The sequence below is a fragment of the Citrus sinensis genome, chromosome 5, assembly GCF_022201045.2.
Source record: "Citrus sinensis cultivar Valencia sweet orange chromosome 5, DVS_A1.0, whole genome shotgun sequence".
Lineage (NCBI taxonomy): Eukaryota > Viridiplantae > Streptophyta > Magnoliopsida > Sapindales > Rutaceae > Citrus > Citrus sinensis.
Genome location: NC_068560.1, coordinates 10905310 through 10928394, shown reverse-complemented (window position 1 = coordinate 10928394; position 23085 = coordinate 10905310). Strand labels below are relative to the sequence as shown.

At 33.1% G+C, this 23085-nt stretch overlaps 1 protein-coding gene across 2 annotated transcripts; it reads left to right on the top strand.

Moving 5' to 3' along the window:
* Positions 1-4373: 4373 nt before the first annotated feature.
* Positions 4374-22744, top strand: LOC102624668 (sterol 3-beta-glucosyltransferase UGT80B1-like). Of its 2 annotated transcripts, none has more exons than XM_052441524.1 (3): positions 4374-4596; positions 20882-21103; positions 22430-22744. In XM_052441524.1, exons 1-3 carry the CDS (start codon positions 4576-4578, stop codon positions 22466-22468), a joined length of 282 nt encoding a protein of 93 aa, XP_052297484.1. In that variant the 5' UTR covers positions 4374-4575; the 3' UTR covers positions 22469-22744. The 2 variants fall into 2 exon arrangements, with proteins under 2 accessions (XP_052297484.1, XP_052297483.1); XM_052441523.1 differs by lacking the exon at positions 22430-22744 and adding an exon at positions 21498-22087 and having other exon boundaries at positions 4375-4596.
* The last annotated feature ends 341 nt before the right edge of the window (positions 22745-23085 follow it).

Sequence of the window (23085 nt, the reverse complement as noted above, 5' to 3'; positions counted from 1 at the left end):
ACTAAAACTCGTCAGGCTAGTGGATAAAGCCCGACATACTTTAGGGTTTTTAGGATTTTAGGGTTTAGGGTTTTTGGTTTAAGATTTTTAGGGTTTAGGGTTTTAGGATTTAAGATTTTAGAATTTCGGGGTTTTAAGGTTTGAGGTTTAGTGTTTTTAGGCTTTTGGGTTTAAGATTTTAGGGTTTAGGGTTTAGGGTTTAGGGTTTTTAGGGTTTTGGGTTTTGGGTTTTGGGTTTAAGGTTTAAGGCTTGGGGTTTAAGGTTTAGGGTTTAGAGTTTTTAGTAAATTGGATCGAAAAACAAAATTGTGGATCATAAATGACAAAGTGCATCTGCGATCTTCTCAATAGGACTTTTACGGTTTATGGTTTGGAGTTTAAGGTTTTATGGTTTAGAGTTTTTAGGAAATTGGATTGAAAAAAAAAATTATGGAACACAAACGACAAGGTGCATCTTCGATCTTCTCAATATTTATTCCCAACAAATCAACTTCCAACTTCATAGTCTTGGAAAAAATAAGTGATAACATAAATTCTCAAAAAGATAGTTAATTAATTTTTTAAAAAAAAACTTAATAATGTGCTAGTTGACCACACTTGAAACAGTATGAACATGCATAAACATGCCTCTAGCTTCATGAACCATATTCCCAAATAAAATATATTGATAACCCATATCAATAGATGCGTTGGACTCTAGACAAATAAAATAATACCTGACTAATGATGTATTAGGGTCTTTCTTCTTTTCTTCTTTTCACCATCTTTAAACACTAATCAATAGACACAACGATATAAACAAACTAATTATTAAAATATTCTAATGACTCTATATTGGAAATGTCAAAACATTACTTTAAGAAAATTGGAATAATGAAAACTTAAATTTCAGTATTAGTCAAATCAGATCAGTGTGAGACTCACAAAAAAATGGTAACAACACAAGGCTACAAGGATACCTTCTCTTATAATTTTGTTGGACTTAGAATAAGAATAATTTCATTTGTTTAAAGTTTTGTGGTTTAGGATTTTGGGTTTTTATAATTTTTAGGGTATAGGATTTTAGGTTTAAGGTTTTTAGGGGTTAGAGTATAGGGTTTTTAGGGCATTAGTTCTAAACCATAATCCTAACCCCTAACCCCTAAATACTAAATCCCTAGCCTTAACAACAAATTGGGAAACAAACAACTGTTGTTTTTCCCACATTAAATCGCATTATTCAATCTTCTGCACTACAATTTAACAACAAACCAGAAAACGAACAACTGCTCTTTTCCCACATCAAATCTCATTACTCTATTTTTCTCGTCACCTTGCAGAGAGTGCTCTACTAATTCATGACATGTATCCTGTGCATTTGCCTTAATCTGCTTCTCCAAACCATGTAGCCTTGGGTCTCCTTTGAGTTTATTCTCTACTGCAAGCATATTTCGTTTATCGAAAACAATTCGATTGATCTATCTATTTCTTTATTTCTTTAACTAGGTTTGTGTCTATTTTAACATTTGATTCTAAATTATGTTCTTTCCCTCCTAAATCAAACCAAAAAATCATAATATATCTATCTCTCTGTTCTTTTCTAGGGTTTCTAGGGTTTAGGGTTTTGGAATTTTAGGACTTTTATGGTTTATGGTTTGGGGTTTAAGGTTTTATGGTTTAGAGTTTTTTGGAAATTGGATTGAAAAATAAAATTATGGAACACAAACGACAAGGTGCATCTTCGATCTTCTCAATATTTATTCTTAACAAATCAACTTCCAACTTCATAGTCTTGGACAAAATAAGTGATAACATAAATTCTAAAAAAGATAGTTAAGTAATTTTTTAAAAAAAAATTTAATAATGTGCTAGTTGACCACACTTGAAACAGTATGAACATGCATAAGCATGGCTCTAGCTTCATGAACCATATTCCCAAATAAAATATATTGATAACCCATATCAATAGATGCGTTGGACTCTTTAGTTATAAAATAATGCCGATTCGGATATGAAATGATATATGATGAAATTTGATAGTTATTGGTGCATCATAATCATTAATGCTGTGTTTGCAACTAGAATCGGAATGAGCTGGAATCAGAGTGGACATGAATGAAAATGGGTTAGAATGGGAATGGGGAATGAGAATCAAAATAAGTTGTTTACTTGAACTGTAGGAATCGAAATCAAAATCGGAATGAGTTAGATTATAACAAATTACTAAAAAGTACTTAATGGATTATTGTCATAATTATTATTAACTAATATATTAATTAATTGTAAAAAAATTTAATTAATTAATTATAATAACTATATTAACAATCACAAGGCGCTTACCATCCTACTAAAAGCTTAAGCTGGTAGTAGAGGCGCTACTTTAATCTTATAAGCACCATCCCCAGACCACGTGTGCACGGTTTGAACCCTTAGCCCCCTTCCCCCCCCCCCCCAAACCGGGTTACTGGGGGACCCTTAGCTGGTGGGCCCCACGCACCTGGGGCCCACAGTACCTAGCCAGAACATTGCTGGAAATTCGCAGGCGTCTAGACCTTACCAAGGATTCAAATCCGTGACCTGGCTCTGATACCACAAGGCGCTTACCATCCTACTAAAAGCTTAAGCTGGTAGTAGAGGCGCTACTTTAATCTTATAAGCACCATCCCCAGACCACGTGTGCACAGTTTGAACCCTTAGCTCCCTTTTTTTTTTTTTTTTTACATGAATTTAAATTTATGTAAGCATTTGATCTTTTAATTTTAAAGCAATGTAAATTTAATTCAAAGCCTGTAATAAATTTAAATTCATGTATGTTTAAATTTCTGCAATTTAAATTCATGTATATTAACAATTATTATAAAAATATATTAACTAATAATATTAATATTAATTATTAATTAAAATAATATATTAATTATTGTGATTATTTATTCAAAAATTATAATTATTAATAATTTTTGTTAATAATATATTAATTAATAGTAATAATTATATTAATTCATTAATAATAATATATAAATTTATTATATTAATAATTATTATAATTGTATATTAAATAATTAATTAATTAAATAATTAATTAATTAAAATAAAAATAATAATAAATTAATTATTGTGATTATTTATTCAAGAACTATAATTTTTAATAATTATAGTTAATAATATATTTATTAATTGGTTGTATTATTTCAAAATAATATAATTTTTTTATAATATACTATAATTGTTAATTGGTTGTATTATTTCAAAATAATACAATTTTTTTATTAAAAGTAATGTGCACTATTGATTACATCTAACAATATATTGCTAAAATACCAAATGGTGATGAGTTGATTGAAAAGTATTAAAATGTGACTTGTGAAACCGGATCCGCATTCATATCCATTAAAAAATATAGATATGGATGTGGATTTAACTTATATATTTTTCAATTGAGAGCTAGCAAAATGGGTCATCGGGTCATGTTCTTGTCGTGTCAGCTTCATGCTATGTCAAATTTATATCGACCCAAACCCGACACGGAAAAATAATCGGGTTACCCAATAACCTGCTTAATATCTATATATTAAATAAAATTTACATCAAACATTTATACACTGTCGTAAATACATAATTTATCGATATTATAAAATGTACATATCTACGAAAATATTACACATTTACACTATTGAAGTTTTAATTATATATATACAAATAATATTATATATTAATATTATAAAATATACATGTCTAACAATATTTTACACATTTACATTATTAAAGCTCTAAATCTATATAAAATTTTATAAATAAAATACTGTGTTTATATTCATCTTTTCAAAAAATAAAAATAAAAGAGAGAATCATCTCTAATATTTGAGTTTTGATAACAAGAACCTACAAATTATTTTAAAATAAAAATATAATCGGGTCATTGATTGGGTAAATGGATCAAGAACTTTAACCCTAACCCAACACGACAAAAAATCGTGTCGACTCAAACCCAACATATTTAATAATTGTGTCAAATTCGACGACTCGTACCTATTTATTTGTGTCGTGTTCGTGTCGGGTAATCGGATCGTATCAAATTTTATCAGCTTTACTTATTACTATCAAATCAATTAGCGTAATAAATTTAATTTTTTTAAATTTTAATCAATTCAAACATCAGATCTAATAATTAACATTAGATCTAATATTAACATCAGATCTAATAATTAACATTAGATCTAATATTAACATCAGATCTAATAATTACGAATTTTAACTTTTTGTTCTTTTTATTAAATGTTATACTTGTTATGTCACAATCAACCCATGTCAGCCACCAACCATGTCAGCCACAAATTTTTATTATTATTTTATTTATAATTTTAAAAGAAATTTAAATTACAAAATTTAAAGCAACATTTCGGGAGTAATAAAAAAAAAAGAAAAAAAGGCGCTTCGTTCTCGGGTAAAAAAGAAATATAAACGACAGAGAAAGAAAACTCTCTCTTCTCAAGAAAAAAAAGAACAGAAAACGCTCTATGTCGGCGGGGGCCAAAATGCAACCGAAGCAGCAGATGTGAGACCTCTCTCTCTTCTCTCGTTCGATTGCACGGCTCAACCATGCCGTCCTACCGGTGCAAAGTCTGGTTCTTTTTCTGTTCCTTTCTCAATTTTATTTCATTTTTTCATAATTTATTTTATAAAAATAAAAATAGTCATGTCATGTTATATATTTTGCAATGAATTACTGTTTATAATTGTTTTGCATTAATGGGTGTCAGAACTCGGCTTTTGTTTAGGCTTTTAGCCGCTGTTTCAATCGTCAAAATTTCACTTTGTTTTTTTGGCTCATTACAAAATGGGTTTCGATTTCGGCTCTTTTATGGCTGTGTTAAAGTGTTTCTTCGTTTTATTTGTTATTCTGATTATGATTGCTATCTGTGGGGTTGAGATTGGTGGACTAGATGCTGAGGGTGCTGAAGAATTAGACTTAGAGAAGGGAGAAGGGGGTTTTGTTTCCTGACAGGGCTGGGGGGTGGAGGCGGTGGGTGTTTGAGGGAGAATTAGAAACTTTTGTATATGCATATTGTAACATGCTGCTTTTGTAACTCTTCAAAGTTAGGATTACATCACTTTTGTTCTGTTTTGTGATGTAAGAATTAGAAATTTTTTGTATATGGTTAGGGTTACACTTTGTTCTGTTTTGTGATGTAAGGCTTAGAAATTCATTGCATATATATGATGTAACTCTAACTATATGATGTATTAGTTAAACGCTTTAATGATATCTTCATGTTGGTTTTCTCAATATCTGTTATTTAATTTAACAGATATTGCTGAGTTTGCTCTAGCAATGTGCTCAGCAGAACCCTATCTGCTCTCTGGATGTGGAGAAACTTCTATTTTAATTTATGGTTGTTAATGTAATAACTGTTCCCTTTCCAATATTGACTGGAATTGAAGGGTCCCTTTCCAATATTGACTGGAAATCAAGTGAGTTAATTATGCCTTGTGTGTGTAGGAAATAGGATGTGGAGTTTTTCAACTAGCTTTGTTAGCTAAGTTCTGCATTATTTTCTTTCACGTTATTTCAAATATTGTTTATGATTCCAATGTGCCTGTGAATTTTTTTGGCATTTCAGGATCTGAGGTCCTCTTCATGAGGTATGTATTGTAATACATACAATGTATTACAATATATGTAACATATATTGTAATACAATATGACATTGTATTACATATATTAATACAATGTCATATTGTATTACATATATTAATACAATGTCATACATATAATATGTACAAATACTTTTATATATTTGTATTATAACAATTATGTATACATACAATATTTAATATGTATTTGTACACATGGTTACATGTATACATATGTATACATATGTATATGTATACATAATACATATGTATTACATATATTGTATATGTAATACAATATTTATGTATGTATTACATAATACAATTATATGTACATGTACATGTCCATTTGTATGACATTTGTATACAAATGAATTAATGTATTTGTATGTATTAATGAATTCATATTGTATGAATACATGAATACATATTGTAATTGTATTAATTACAATATGTATTCATGTATTCATACAATATGAATTCATTAATACATACAAATACATTAATTCAGCAAATATGTATATATGTATTCCATATCATACATATGTATGAATTATGTGTTATTGTGTACATACATAATACATATGTACAATATGTATTACAATTATGTACAATTGTATATATTATTTGTATACACTTGTATTACAATGTACATAAAAATGTATTACAATATGTATTATATTAATGTATATGTAAAACATTAATGTATATTATACATGTACATTAATATAATATAATTGTAATACAGTTTTATGTACATTGTAATACAGGTGTATACAAATAATATATACAATTGTACATAATTGTATATATACAATATATATTATGTTATGTACATTATATTATATTAATGTATATTAATGTATAATACATATGTATTATACATGTAATACATGTATACATGTATACATGTATATTAATGTATATGAATGTATTGTATGTGTATAATATATATATATATTTGTATAATATAATGTAATCATATACAACACATACATAATGTACATTACATACAATGTATGTACATACATTGTAATATAATACATACATGTTGTATATTTGTAACAACATTTTACATATGTATACAATATTTGTATTACATTTATACATATTTGTGTATGTTACAATATAATACACATATGTAATATGTACATACATATGTATTACATACATGTTGTATACATATGTATACATACAATATTTATGTATGTATTACAATATTTGTATACAATGTTGTATATGTAATATTACAACATTGTATACAAATATTGTAATACATTCATAAATATTGTATTTGTAACATGATGTACATTACAACAATTCATAATACATGTATACATAATTATATGTAATACATAATACAATGTATTATGTAATACAAATATGATGTATACAATATTTGTATTACATAATACATAATATATACATCATATGTATTTGTATTATATACATATACAAATATTTGTATTACATGTATATAATACAAATATTCCATAATGTTAGATTATGTACATATTATATGTACATACATATTTGTCCATATATGTATGTATGTACATATATGTACATACATACATACATATTTGTATTTGTACATATAATACAAATATGTACATACATATTTGTATTCCATAATACAAATACATACAATGTTGGAATACAAGTGTACATTCATACATACATATATGTATGTACATATAACATACATTACAATATGTATATACAATTATAATACACATTACATATATACAATGTGTATTATAATAGACAATACATAACATGTAATATAATATATACATATATTATAAATTGTATTACATATATACATGAATGTATATATGTAATACAATTTATAACATATGTATATAATATATTGTACATATTACAATACAATATTTGTATTGTAATACAAATATAGTACATATTGTATTACAATACAAATATTGTTCATACAATGTATTGTATTACAATACATTGTATTACATACAGGGTGGGTAGTCCGCTTAACATGAGATAAAAATATTGTTTACATTAAGTTAATACTAACACATGTTTGGCTCTTAAACTGTATTGCATTAACTTATAAAGTTAATGCGGTCAAATCCGCATAAATCAAACCCGAGGGGGTGACGGGTTTATACCGCATTGCATTACAGAGGAAAAAATTAAGAAATTTTTTCAACATTTTCACCCCAATCCTTCACGATGAACTTCATATCACCCGATCCAGCACCACCAAATCGACTTGTCAATCATTGCTCAATGCCATCACCGACGCCTTCACAGTGCCGCGCGACACCACAGCCACTGGTCCACCACCATCGGCTTGCTCTGTGGAGAAGATAAAGCCAGAGAAGAAGAAGAAGACAAAAAAAGGAGAAAAAGAGGAAAAAAAAGGGAAAAGAAACTGAAAAAGACGAAGAAAAAGAAGAAAAGGAGGGGAGAAAAAAAGAAAGCAAACCGAAGAAGACGAAGAAAGAGAAAAAGAATTGGAGAAGACGAAGGGAAGAGACACATGTAACAAATAATGATAATGAACATTATCGAAAGAAAAGAAAAATTAAAAAAGACAGGAAAATTAAAAGAAATAATTACTTTTTAATAAATAAACATAAAGTTAATAAATATTATTTTTTAAATTAATAAAAAAATTAATACAATACAGTACAGTACCAAACATAGTATAGTTAAAAATTAATACAATTCAATATAGCACCAAACGTTGTATAGTATTATTATAATCCAGTGTTAATGCAATACATCATAATACAATATACCTGCATTAAAATAATGCAATACAGCATAATACAATACAGTGTGCCAAACGCACCCACAATGTATTGTAATACAATACATTGTATGTACAATATTTGTACATATGTAATACACAATATGTGTAATGTATGTATACAATATATAATATGTATTTATGTAATACAATGTATAATATGTACATATAATATTATAATACATACATCCATATACATAAAACATACATACACATGTATGTGTATGTATATGATTATTGTGTTATTGTGCATAATATATATATATATATAATATGTAATATGTATTATGTACATATTACAATACATATGTAATATGTGTATTAATTATATATTAATTATATATAATTATGTATTAATTATATACATTCATATTACAATTGTATGTATATTATATTGTAATACACAATTATGTATTATGTACATATTATATATAATATGTGTATTACAATTATATATAATATGTATTTGTATTACATTACATATGTATTATGTATTATATATAATACATATTATATGTATTATGTATACATGTTATATATTTGTATATTATATTACATTATACAAATATATATACATTGTGGATATATATATTACAATGTAATATATATATTACATAATTATATATGTATGTACATATGTATTGTATTACTGTAATACCTGTGAATGTAAAATGGCATGAGGCGGTGAAAGAGTTTATAAGCAAAGGAATATGTTGGAAACAGAGGAAAAACACATGCACGTGCAAAACAGAGAGAGAGAAGCTGCCAACTTACCCGATCTTGACCCGCCGGATCCGACCCGACCCGCGACTTTAACCCGGACGGATTTCACGTTTCCGACCACCGTTTTGGCCGAGCTTGGTACCGATCTGAAGCTTAGAAGCCGACCGTCGTTCCCCTGCCATCCTAACTGCCGAAAACGAACCGGAACGCCGGCGATCGAAGCTTGAAACCCGCGACTGCTTCACTTTACTCCGCCGAGATTTTCGTCGGTTTTGAGTGACACCACCGGTTGGATTTTGTTCCTCATGACTCCCTCTTCCATTTCCGACCATTCATAGGCACCGAGAGTCGTCGTTTTGCTGCCGGTCGATTGTTGGAACTCACGGCTGTCGAGCTAGATTCCGGCGTCGTTGCCGCGCGTTGGAGCTCACCGCCGGTACCATTGAACTCAGCGTGATTGGCACTTTAAGATTTGAGCTTCCTGGCCAGCGTTGACCAAATTCCGGTGACCGTTGACCGGCAAGGGCATTTTGGTAATTTCACACTATGAGGGCAATTTTGTCATTTCTGAGCCTGTGGATATTTTAGTAATGCATAGAATTGTGAATTGGGTGTAATTACGATTTCGAGGATAATTCGGTGATTTATGATTTCGGAGCATGTTAATGATTTACGGACTCAAGGGCATTTTAGTAATTTTATCGTCACGGGAGTTGTTAATTATGGATAAATGTTCGTTTCGAGTTATTGCATATATTTAGTCGGAATTCCGATTTACGGAGAATAATTATGTCGTTTCCTTGATTTAGGAGGATCCGCGAGCGAGAACCGGTCCGCGGACGTAGACGATAACCGACTGTGAACACCGTCACTGTGAGTGGAATATACGAAACTTATTTTTAGAGTTAATTATGATAGTAAAGCATGGTTGCGGAATAAGTATTTTTAAAGGTGTTGATTTAATGATTTCTCGAAATGGATTTTATTCACTTGTTGATATTATATGAAAATGTTTGGTTAATAATTTTGCGTATCGATTTTGAATAAAGTGTGATATTATTTGAAAGTTAAGAAAAGTGGATTCAAATGTGGTATGATTTAAAATGTGGTAAAGAGGTATGTGAATATGAGTACAGTGATATAGATGAGGGGTAATAAGGGAGGCCCGCCAAACTGAGGGGTAATAAGGGAGGTGCGCGCTCTGATTGTAAGGAGGCCTTTGGGGCCCGTCTGAGTACACACAGAGGCTTTGGGCCGTGTGCTTGGGCGCTTTTGTCCTTTGGGGACTAGATTATGCATGCAGAGATATGATGAGATATGATTTTCAGATTTGTGAAATCGATATGATTTGGTGATATGATTTCTATGGTTGGTAATCTGATTTAAATATTTAATGATTTATTTCTGATTTCTCACTTATGGTTTAATGAAACCGTGTTTGGATATGCTTATTTCTTTTAAAGTAAAGATCAATTTTCAAACCTACTATCCACTCACTGATCTCACTGAGTTTTAAACTCACCCCGTTTTTATTATATTTTCCCCCCCTCACCAGGAGGTTGCAGGTACACCAGACCGACCCAGCGACTGTATATATTTTGAGTCTTGGCCACGTGATGGTGCTAGAGTATATAAATGTTTTTGTTGGGACTTCTTGGTCATCTTGTTCTTTTGGGGTTGTATATTATATAACTCAGTATTTTTGGTTGAGTATGTTGAGCACTGGAGTTTGTTGTATATTCATATTTGTACTTTGGGAGTGTTATATATATAAAGGAGACTCTGTCGAATTTTCAGCAGATTCTTTACGTATAATATTATTTTTAAGTCTGTTTTGATGTAACTAGATAGACTCGCCTAGGGGGTTTCGGGGCGGGTCGTTTCAGTTGGTATCAGAGCATGGTTTTAGATTCTGTAGACTTTACTGTCTTAATCATAATAAGTTTTATCTTTATTAAAGTCAGAGTTTATCTCTTGTAGGCACCATTATGCTTCGTCGTAGTAGTAGACGTGGCCGTGGCCGTGGTCGTACTAGGCCAATAGCTGGGTTGACTTCTGGTAGTGTACCTGCGGGGGAACGTGAACCCGCGAATGAGGGGATAGTTGAATCCTCTACGCATGGAATTGCACAACAGACACCGGGGGATGCCCCGAATATTGAGCAGTCATTTGATAGGCTGGCTCAAATCATGACTACAGTTGTGCAAAATCAGACTCAAGCACATGTCGGTAATGCAAATACTATTGAGCGAGTGAGGAGTTTAGGGGCGAAGAGTTTTAATGGTTTCGGAGAACCACCTGAGGCTGAGTCATGGTTTGTTAAGTTAGAGCGTATTTTTGATGTGATGAAGTGTCCAGAAGATGATAGATTATCCTTCGCCACTTTCCTGCTCGAGGATAGAGCTTACCATTGGTGGCAGACAGTGGAGAGACGATATCAGGGACATGCTGCGATTACTTGGGTTATTTTCCGCAAGGAATTCTACGATCATTATTTTCCTGTTGTATATCAGGATATTAAACGGAGTGAATTCTTTCGGTTGGTTCAGGGATCTCTGACAGTTGAGGAGTATGAGAAGAAATTTTTAGATCTCTCTAGATTTGCTACATCTGTAGTCGGTGATGAGAGAGAGAGATGCAGACGGTTCGAGGATGGCCTCCGATTTGAGATTCGTACCACCGTGACTGCATCACGATATACTGAGTTTGGGGAGGTAGTTGAGGCAGCCAGGAGAGTAGAGCACAGTATTGCAGAGGGACGTAGATTTCATGCACTGAAGCAAAAGCGTAGCCAGAGCTGGGCAGAGGGTGACTCTAGTAGTAGGCCGCCCAAGAGAGGGGGTATTCCTACGAGTTATTCTGATAGTATGCAAAGGAGTCAGGGTACAGGCTTCAGAGGGGACTCGAGACAAGCTGTTAGTCATAGTTCTGTACAACCATTGGTAGGGAGTAATACCAGGACTCAGGGACAGTACGACCGCAGTAGCGGGGGATATCGTGATGATCGTTCTAGGAGTTTCCAGCTAACTTCTTGCCCTTCATGTGGCAGGAATCATCAGGGCCAATGTCGTGTTGGAGACAGAGTTTGTTATTTATGTGGTCAGCCTGGACACATCAGGAGATTTTGCCCTACTTTATCTCAGGGTGATAGCTCTACAGGAGGGACAGCCTCACGGTACCGGCCTTACTCTAGCCAGATTCAGGGTCAGAGAGGAGTGCAGACAGGAGGTTCTACATCTACCTTTAGGGGTCAGACGACTGCTTCAGGTCAGAGAGGTCAGTCTGGTCGACCTCATACTCAGGCTCGAGTTTTTGCTTTGACGCAGCAGGAGGCACGTGCTGCACCCGAAGTTATTATGGGTATATTATCTATCCTTGGCCGCGAGGCTCATATTCTTATTGATCCTGGATCCACACACTCTTTTGTTTCTCGTACTTTTGCTATGCATATAGGGCAAGAGCCCGAACTGCTAGATTGCGAATTAGTTGTTCGTACACCTACCGGAGAGTCAGTACTTGCTCAGAGTGTGTATCGAGATTGTATGATTGGAATGGGTGAACATGAATTTGAGGCGAATTTGATTTCCTTAGAGATTTATGACTTTGATGCTATTTTGGGTATGGATTGGCTTGAATCTCATTATGCTACGGTGGATTGTTTCAAAAAGGATGTTGTGTTTAAAAAGCCAGGGAAAGCTGAGGTGAAATTTTGTGGGGAGCGCAGAGTTCTACCCTCATGTGTTATATCTGCTATTAGTGCAAGACGGTTGTTAAGAAAAGGATGCTCAGCTTATTTAGCTCATGTGATAGATACAGAAGCTCGAGAATTGAGATTGGAGGATATTACAGTAGTTAAAGAATTTCCAGATGTTTTTCCAAATGAACTTCCTGGAATGCCACCTAACAGAGAAGTTGAGTTTTCTATTGACTTAGTCCCTGGAACATCTCCAATATCTATGGCACCGTACCGAATGGCTCCAGCAGAATTGAAGGAACTGAAGGTTCAATTGCAAGAGTTGGTAGAGAAAGGGTTTATTAGACCTAGTGTGTCCCCGTGGGGAGCTCCAGTCTTATTTGTTAAGAAAAAGGATGGGACTTTTAGACTCTGCATCGACTATAGGCAGTTGAATAAAGTTACGGTACGCAATAAGTATCCACTTCCGCGTATTGATGACTTGTTTGATCAACTCCAAGGGGCAAAAGTATTTTCTAAGATTGATTTGCGCTCGGGTTACCATCAGCTTAGAATTAAAGATGTTGACGTTCCTACAACAGCATTCAGAACCCGTTATGGGCACTATGAGTTCTTAGTGATGCCATTTGGATTGACAAATGCCCCAGCTGCTTTTATGGACCTGATGAACAGGGTATTTAGCCTATACCTAGATCGGTTTGTGATTGTATTCATTGATGATATTTTGGTGTATTCCCGAAACGAGAAGGAGCATGCAGAGCATTTGTGGACTGTTTTACAGACTTTGAGACAGAAGCAGTTGTATGCCAAGTTCAGCAAATGTGAGTTTTGGTTGGACAGAGTCGTATTTTTGGGCCATGTGATATCAGCTGAAGGTATTTATGTTGATCCTCAAAAGATTGAAGCAGTTGTGAAATGGGAACGGCCTACAAATGTCACAGAGGTTCGGAGTTTTCTTGGGTTAGCTGGTTATTATCGTAGATTTGTGGAAGGATTCTCCAAGATTGCTATTCCTATGACACGATTAACCAGAAAGAATGCTAAGTTCCAGTGGGATGATGACTGTGAAAAAAGTTTTCAAGAACTTAAGACATGTTTGACCTCAGCACCAGTTCTTACACTTCCATCTGGTAATGAAGGATTTATGGTTTACAGTGATGCCTCTAGGCAGGGATTGGGTTGTGTATTGATGCAGCATGGGAAAGTGGTGGCTTATGCCTCTAGACAACTTAAGAAGCATGAACAAAACTATCCAACACATGATTTAGAACTAGCAGCAGTGGTGTTTGCACTCAAGATATGGCGGCATTACTTATATGGAGCAACATGTCAGATTTTTACCGATCATAAGAGCTTGAAGTATTTGTTTACTCAGAAGGAGTTGAATTTGAGACAGAGGAGATGGATCGAACTGATTAAGGACTACGATTGCACTATCGATTATCATCCAGGCAAAGCAAATGTGGTGGCTGATGCACTAAGTAGAAAGTCTTCCAGCTCTATCGCTCACTTGCGAGTGAAATATGTACCTCTGTTGATCGAGTTGAGATCTTTGGAAGTCGAGTTGAATACTGACAATCGTGGAGCTTTGATAGCTAACTTCCGCGTTAGGCCGACTTTGATTGACAAAGTTCACCATATGCAAGCTCAGGACCCACAGTTAATGAAGTTAAAAGAGGATGTGCAGAAAAGTTTACGAACCGATTTTATGGTGAGAGAGGATGGAGTTGTATTCATGGGTAATAGACTCTGTGTACCTGATATTAAAGAGTTGAAAAAGGAGATCATGGAAGAAGCTTATTGTTTAGCTTATGCTATGCATCCTGGTAGTACGAAGATGTACCGTACCTTGAGAGATCATTACTGGTGGCAAGGTATGAAGAGAGAGATAGCAGAATTTGTATATCGGTGTTTAGTTTGTCAGCAGATTAAGGCTGAACATCAGAGACCTGCAGGGTTTTCTCAGCCGCTTCCTATCCCTGAGTGGAAATGGGAGCACATCACTATGGATTTTGTGGCGGGACTTCCACATACTCAGAAAGGACATGATGGTGTTTGGGTGGTTGTAGATCGACTTACAAAATCTGCTCATTTCTTACATTTCAAGACCACTTATTCGATGGACAAGTTGGGAAGTATTTATGTGGCTGAAATAGTTCGACTTCACGGAGTACCTGTGTCCATAGTCTCAGATAGAGATTCCCGGTTTACTTCTAAATTCTGGACTAGCTTGCAAAATGCTTTAGGCACCAAGTTGAACTTCAGTACAGCTTTTCATCCACAGACTGATGGACAGTCAGAGCGAACTATTCAAACTCTAGAGGATATGTTGCGAGCTTGTGTTATGGAATTTAAAGGAAATTGGGACAATTATTTACCTCTGATGGAGTTTGCTTACAACAACAGTTATCAAGCTAGTATTGAGATGGCACCATATGAGGCTTTGTATGGTAGAAAATGCAGGACTCCAGTATGTTGGGATGAGGTTGGTGAGCGGAGGTTATTCGGTCCAGAACTAGTCCAGGATACGAACGAGAAGATACAATTGATTCGGGATAGATTAAAGGTGGCTCAAGATAGACAGAAAAGTTATGCAGACAAACGTAGGCGGGAACTTGAATTCGAAGTTGGTGATAGAGTTTTCATACGGATATCTCCTTGGAAAGGGGTGCTTCGATTTGGGAAACGTGGGAAGTTAAGTCCACGTTATATTGGGCCGTATGAGATCGTGGAGCGTATTGGTCCGTTGGCATACCGATTAGCTCTACCACCCGAGTTATCCAGAATCCACGATGTGTTTCATGTTTCGATGCTCCGGAAGTACATATATGATCCGAGTCATGTGTTGTCGAAGCAACCAATTCAGTTGAAGGAAGATTTGACTTACGAAGAGGAACCGGTGGAGATACTGGAAGAGAAACACCAAGTTCTACGTTCTAAGACCATCCCTCTAGTAAAAGTGCGATGGAAGAATCATACAAAGGAAGAGGCTACCTGGGAGCGCGAGGACTTAGTGCGAGCTCAATATCCCTATCTTTTCTTATCAGGTACGTAAATTTCGAGGACGAAATTTTTATAAGGGGGGAGGATTGTAATACCTGTGAATGTAAAATGGCATGAGGCGGTGAAAGAGTTTATAAGCAAAGGAATATGTTGGAAACAGAGGAAAAACACATGCACGTGCAAAACAGAGAGAGAGAAGCTGCCAACTTACCCGATCTTGACCCGCCGGATCCGACCCGACCCGCGACTTTAACCCGGACGGATTTCACGTTTCCGACCACCGTTTTGGCCGAGCTTGGTACCGATCTGAATCTTAGAAGCCGACCGTCGTTCCCCTGCCATCCTAACTGCCGAAAACGAACCGGAACGCCGGCGATCGAAGCTTGAAACCCGCGACTGCTTCACTTTACTCCGCCGAGATTTTCGTCGGTTTTGAGTGACACCACCGGTTGGATTTTGTTCCTCATGACTCCCTCTTCCATTTCCGACCATTCATAGGCACCGAGAGTCGTCGTTTTGCTGCCGGTCGATTGTTGGAACTCACGGCTGTCGAGCTAGATTCCGGCGTCGTTGCCGCGCGTTGGAGCTCACCGCCGGTACCATTGAACTCAGCGTGATTGGCACTTTAAGATTTGAGCTTCCTGGCCAGCGTTGACCAAATTCCGGTGACCGTTGACCGGCAAGGGCATTTTGGTAATTTCACACTATGAGGGCAATTTTGTCATTTCTGAGCCTGTGGATATTTTAGTAATGCATAGAATTGTGAATTGGGTGTAATTACGATTTCGAGGATAATTCGGTGATTTATGATTTCGGAGCATGTTAATGATTTACGGACTCAAGGGCATTTTAGTAATTTTATCGTCACGGGAGTTGTTAATTATGGATAAATGTTCGTTTCGAGTTATTGCATATATTTAGTCGGAATTCCGATTTACGGAGAATAATTATGTCGTTTCCTTGATTTAGGAGGATCCGCGAGCGAGAACCGGTCCGCGGACGTAGACGATAACCGACTGTGAACACCGTCACTGTGAGTGGAATATACGAAACTTATTTTTAGAGTTAATTATGATAGTAAAGCATGGTTGCGGAATAAGTATTTTTAAAGGTGTTGATTTAATGATTTCTCGAAATGGATTTTATTCACTTGTTGATATTATATGAAAATGTTTGGTTAATAATTTTGCGTATCGATTTTGAATAAAGTGTGATATTATTTGAAAGTTAAGAAAAGTGGATTCAAATGTGGTATGATTTAAAATGTGGTAAAGAGGTATGTGAATATGAGTACAGTGATATAGATGAGGGGTAATAAGGGAGGCCCGCCAAACTGAGGGGTAATAAGGGAGGTGCGCGCTCTGATTGTAAGGAGGCCTTTGGGGCCCGTCTGAGTACACACAGAGGCTTTGGGCCGTGTGCTTGGGCGCTTTTGTCCTTTGGGGACTAGATTATGCATGCAGAGATATGATGAGATATGATTTTCAGATTTGTGAAATCGATATGATTTGGTGATATGATTTCTATGGTTGGTAATCTGATTTAAATATTTAATGATTTATTTCTGATTTCTCACTTATGGTTTAATGAAACCGTGTTTGGATATGCTTATTTCTTTTAAAGTAAAGATCAATTTTCAAACCTACTATCCACTCACTGATCTCACTGAGTTTTAAACTCACCCCGTTTTTATTATATTTTCCCCCCCTCACCAGGAGGTTGCAGGTACACCAGACCGACCCAGCGACTGTATATATTTTGAGTCTTGGCCACGTGATGGTGCTAGAGTATATAAATGTTTTTGTTGGGACTTCTTGGTCATCTTGTTCTTTTGGGGTTGTATATTATATAACTCAGTATTTTTGGTTGAGTATGTTGAGCACTGGAGTTTGTTGTATATTCATATTTGTACTTTGGGAGTGTTATATATATAAAGGAGACTCTGTCGAATTTTCAGCAGATTCTTTACGTATAATATTATTTTTAAGTCTGTTTTGATGTAACTAGATAGACTCGCCTAGGGGGTTTCGGGGCGGGTCGTTTCAATTACAATTGTATATGTATGTACATACATATATTACATAATATTGTATGTACATACATATTATGTAATATATGTACATAATATACATGTATATATATGTATTGTAATACATAATGTAATACAATATTGTATGTACATGTATGTACATTAATACATGTACATTAATATATACATTATGTATACTTTGTAATACATATGTATTACAAATGTATTACAATGTATGAATGTACATTGTAATACATATATGTATATATACATTGTATATTGTACAACACATACATAATTACATGTAATATAATGTTATGTATACAATATCTAATATACAAATGAATACAAATCATACATATGTATGTATACACATACATTATGAATATACAAATCATATACAACACATGTATGTATATGTACATACATGTATAACAAATATTACAAATATTATGTATGTAATGTACAATTCATATACAATATGTACATATTATATATACATATTGTATGTACATACACACATATGTATTACATGTGTATATATATTGTATACAATATATATACATATGTAATATATTGTATATATATACATTGTATTCATATATGTATACAATATGTACAATGTGATATATGTACACAATAATCATATTGTATGATTATTGTGTACATATATCACATTGTATTCATATATGTACATATTATATCATATTATATTATAATAAAACAATTATGTATTACATAATTGTATATGAAATACATTTGTATTACAAACATACATATTGTATGTACATGTGAATTTGTATTACATATATGTACATATGTATATATACAAACACATAACACATTGTGTATTACAACTTTATGTGTATTACATGTCATGTATGTTTACATATGACATACATGTACATATGTAATATACAATTGTATATTACACATTATACATATGTACATATGTACATATGAATGTACATATAATATACAATAATGTATGACATTCATATGAATGTACATTATGTATGTATGGTTACAATATGGTTATTGTTGTTGAATATGATGATCTATGTAATTATGTGACATGTTGTATATTATTGTAATATACAAACATATTGTAACCATATGCATTCATACAATATGTTTGTATATTCACACAAATGAATATACAAACATATTGTATGAATACATATGGTTACAATATGTTTGTATATTCATTTGTATGAATATACATGTACACAATAATCATACAAATGTGTTTGTATGTACATAAAGTAATACACATACATGGTTGTACATAATGTACATATGTACAACCATGTATGTGTATTACTTTATGTACAACCATGTATGTGTATATCATATTTGTATATACATGTAAATGTACACATTATAATTCATTTTATACTCATATGTAATATAATACATTGTATACAACATGTATAATCACAGATGTATATAATCATGTATATACAATATGAATACAATATTGTATGTACATGTAATATGTACATATATGTACATCATATTATAATGTACAATATGTGTACATCATATATCACACTCATATGTACATATATTGTACAATAATATGTACAACAGTATATGTGTGTAATAAAACAAATGAATATGACAACCATATAATACACATACATGGTTGTCATATTCATTTGTTTTATTACACACATATACTGTTGTACATATTATTGTACATTGTATTACAATGTACAATAATATGTACAACATAGAATGTTGTACATATATGTATTACATCATAATACAACAATACAATATATACATTGTATTACATATATGAATATATATTGTATTACAACATACGGCATAATACAACTGTATATATATATATGTTGTATATATATATACAAATATGATGTATATATATATACAACACATGTATATATATGTAATACATGTATGTTGTATTAGTGTTGTATAATGTCATGAATTATGTATACATTGTGTATGTATACACACATATGTATGTATATTGTATTCATACATTTGTTGTATATGTATTAATGTATGTTGTATTTGTATATATATATATTGTACATATATTGTACACATTCATATTGTATGACATATATGAATACAAACCAGTGGATCTACTGCAGCAGCACTACATGCAGGAATCCCTCAGGTTGATTTCTAAACACTTTGTTGCTTTACGCACAATTTTCTTCTAATATATTTTTATTACTGTTGAAAAATCTTTTTGTACGAAGGCAGCCAACCATACCTAACCTTTGTAATTGAAACACCTATATAATTCAACAAGCTCGTGCATTTTTAATGGTGATAGGAATTCTTCTGCCAGTATAATTAACTACAATCCCATTTTTTCTCCTTTTTTTCCCCTTTTAAATCTAATTTCTAGGAGTAACTTTAAATGAATATACTCCAGAAAGTTCTGAAAATATCACTTTTTCCGGATATGTAGGAGAAGGAAATGAGCTTGTTAATTGTTGATTTATTTAATTTGGAAATAAGATACATACTGTGTTGTATTGATACATAATTTTACTGTATTGGTTGAATGCTAAAGTGCGATCATCTTTGTTGCCCTAATGCTGGTGACACTCTTTCTGTTGGATGTCAGTTTTTTGATTGAATTTCAAGAGTGGTTTGTTGAATATTGTCTTCAACAGAGATTCCTTTCCCTAATGTTACCTTTTGTTGACGCCTTGTTTGCTTTCCTACGCATTTGTGGTAAGAATTTAGGGATAAATTTCTCCTTTGATCACTTTTTGCTGTCAAGTAAGGGCATATATATAAATTGTTTTCTGTGACAAACCCACCAACAATGATTACATCTAGAACAAGCAGGGTGGTAAATGAATATTTATTGTAAATTTATGGACTTCATCGAGCTTGTTGAGTCAAAACATGGTATAAATGGTTTTTGCCAGAATATTAGTTCATTTGTGTTACCTTTATTTCTTTAGTTTTATTTTTGTGATAGTACTTGTATGCTATAATTTTGACTTATATATTCGTCTCCTTTATGGATATTGGATGTCAGATACTGTGTCCATTCATGCTGGACCAGTTCTACTGGGCCGAGAGGATGTTTTGGCTTGAAGTTGCTCCAGAACCACTAAAAAGGAATCACTTGGTTCCAAATAATGTGGACAACACCAGCATTAAAGAAGCTGCAGAAGCACTATCACAAGCCATTCGGTATGCACTATCTCCTAGAGTCAAAGAATGTGCGAAAGAGATTGCTGAAAGAATCTCTGTTGAGGTACATGCATATTAAAGTACTTTCTTGTTCCCAGCTTTATCAATGCTATGGCTGGTTGCTGCATTAAGTTTCATTCCTTTTGGTATCTCATATCTGCATTAAACTGGATTTTCCTTCCATTAAATTATCTTTTTATATGATTTGATTGTCAACTAGCTGCTAGGAATTCAAATCTTATTCACTTTATGAACTGTCAGTTATTGAGTTTGAGTTGAATTATAGTAGTTTCGGTATCTCTTTTGTTGAAGTTCTTGTTTTTATTTATTTTATGAATTCGTTGAAGCCATTGCTGTCGGAATTACTGTAGCCCGCATCTTGTAAATTTTTGTGTTTACTATTTATTCTGTGAGCTACATTACTGAAAATAAATTTCACAAACTTATGCTTCTTTCAGGATGGAGTTAGTGAAGCTGTTAAGAATCTCAAAGAAGAGATGGGGTTGTTCTAGGGTACGTTTGAGATTGAGGTGCTGTAGCTTTTAAGCTACAGTTGCTGTGAAAAAAAAGCTGTAATTATGAAACAAAAATTAATAATATATAGTAAATATAAATTTTAAATAATAATTTTGATAAAATTATTAAAGATATAATAAATTTTATATTATACAAGTGAAAAATCATATCAACATAGCTTAAAAGCTACAGCAGCTAGTGTTTACCAAACACTTTAGTGCTGTAGCTTTTAAGCTACAGCTGCCCAACCTCAATCCCAAACGCACCCCTAGTTAAGCTAACTTTGAAGAGATGAGATGTCCTAATCCGTCTTTTTGTTATTTGGTTTAACCCAATTATGAAAATTCGTATTTATTTATTTATTTATTCATTCAATATTATCATTATTCTTGCATTTAAAAATGCTAAGTTAAAAGTCAAGGTAGCTTTTTGTTTTTCTTTGTTTGTATTTTGACCTACAAGGCCAAAATTTAAATTTCGCACTTTCGATATTTTGTGTCATTTTTGAAAACTGTAGCTGGTGGAGTCAATACAGCGAAAGCCATTGAAGGTACTCAATTATTATTAGTTAACAAATTAGAATTTTTGGCAGGTGCATGTGTTGTAAAGATGCATTTTGAAAAAAGTAATAATAATGGGAACTTGACTTTATGTCCTTCTATACACTAACTAACTGCTGCCAAATCTTTAGAACTTCACATCTCTGGTTCAATTATCACCACAATAAGTCCATTTGGTTTTATCAATTTGTATCTTCTTGAGCTCAATCTTAAATTCTATTGGTTGGCCGTATATTCCCTGAAAATTTATTAAATTTTACCGAAAGAGAATCACTGGACTGATTAAGTATGTCTAGTTTTGTGTTGCTTTGTAGCAATCAAGCTGGAAACTCCCCACTCAAGTTAACTTGTAAGATCAACGTACGACTAGTCGACTACTGATGTTGATGGACGAGGAATTTGGAAAATGTGCCACCATCTTCGCGACCAAAGAATGGTTATTTCCACACTTGCGTTTTTGAATGGTTCAAGAATGCCTCAAGTGATAATGAGATTTGGAAGTGATAGTTTGAAAATGTGAGGTCTTCAAGTGACATAAGATAAATGAAGGGAGAAGAGAAGATATTTTCAGTTTTGATGGAAAGAGACTTCAAATTCGAAGGGAGATGTTATACTTGCCCAACAGAAAAGGTAAATTATGGTCGATTAACCCAAAAAAAAAAAGAGAGAGAACTTTTGCGGATGCACCAACTCACATTGACCTGAAAAAGTAGTTCAACCTTTAGTTTATAACAAATAATTAATAAATAGATAAAATCTTAAATCTTTTAACATATACATTAAATAATAAGTTTATTGATAGTCGCAACGTTAGGCGAGCATAATTTGGTCATGAAAACATGAAATCTATCCTTTTTTAAAGACCACTAACTCTAACATTATATAAAAACAATTAATGTAATTCTTCTAATAGGAGAAAAAGTATTCATTATCTCTAATAAAAAAAGGTACCATCAAGTCTACAATAAGG

Coding starts and splice junctions, on each gene's coding strand:
- LOC102624668 (XM_052441523.1), top strand. CDS start 4,576: ATGCCGTCCTACCGGTGCAAA. Junction 4,597..20,881: donor TGCCGTCCTACCGGTGCAAA/GTCTGGTTCTTT, acceptor ATTGGATGTCAG/ATACTGTGTCCATTCATGCT. Junction 21,104..21,497: donor CTGAAAGAATCTCTGTTGAG/GTACATGCATAT, acceptor TGCTTCTTTCAG/GATGGAGTTAGTGAAGCTGT.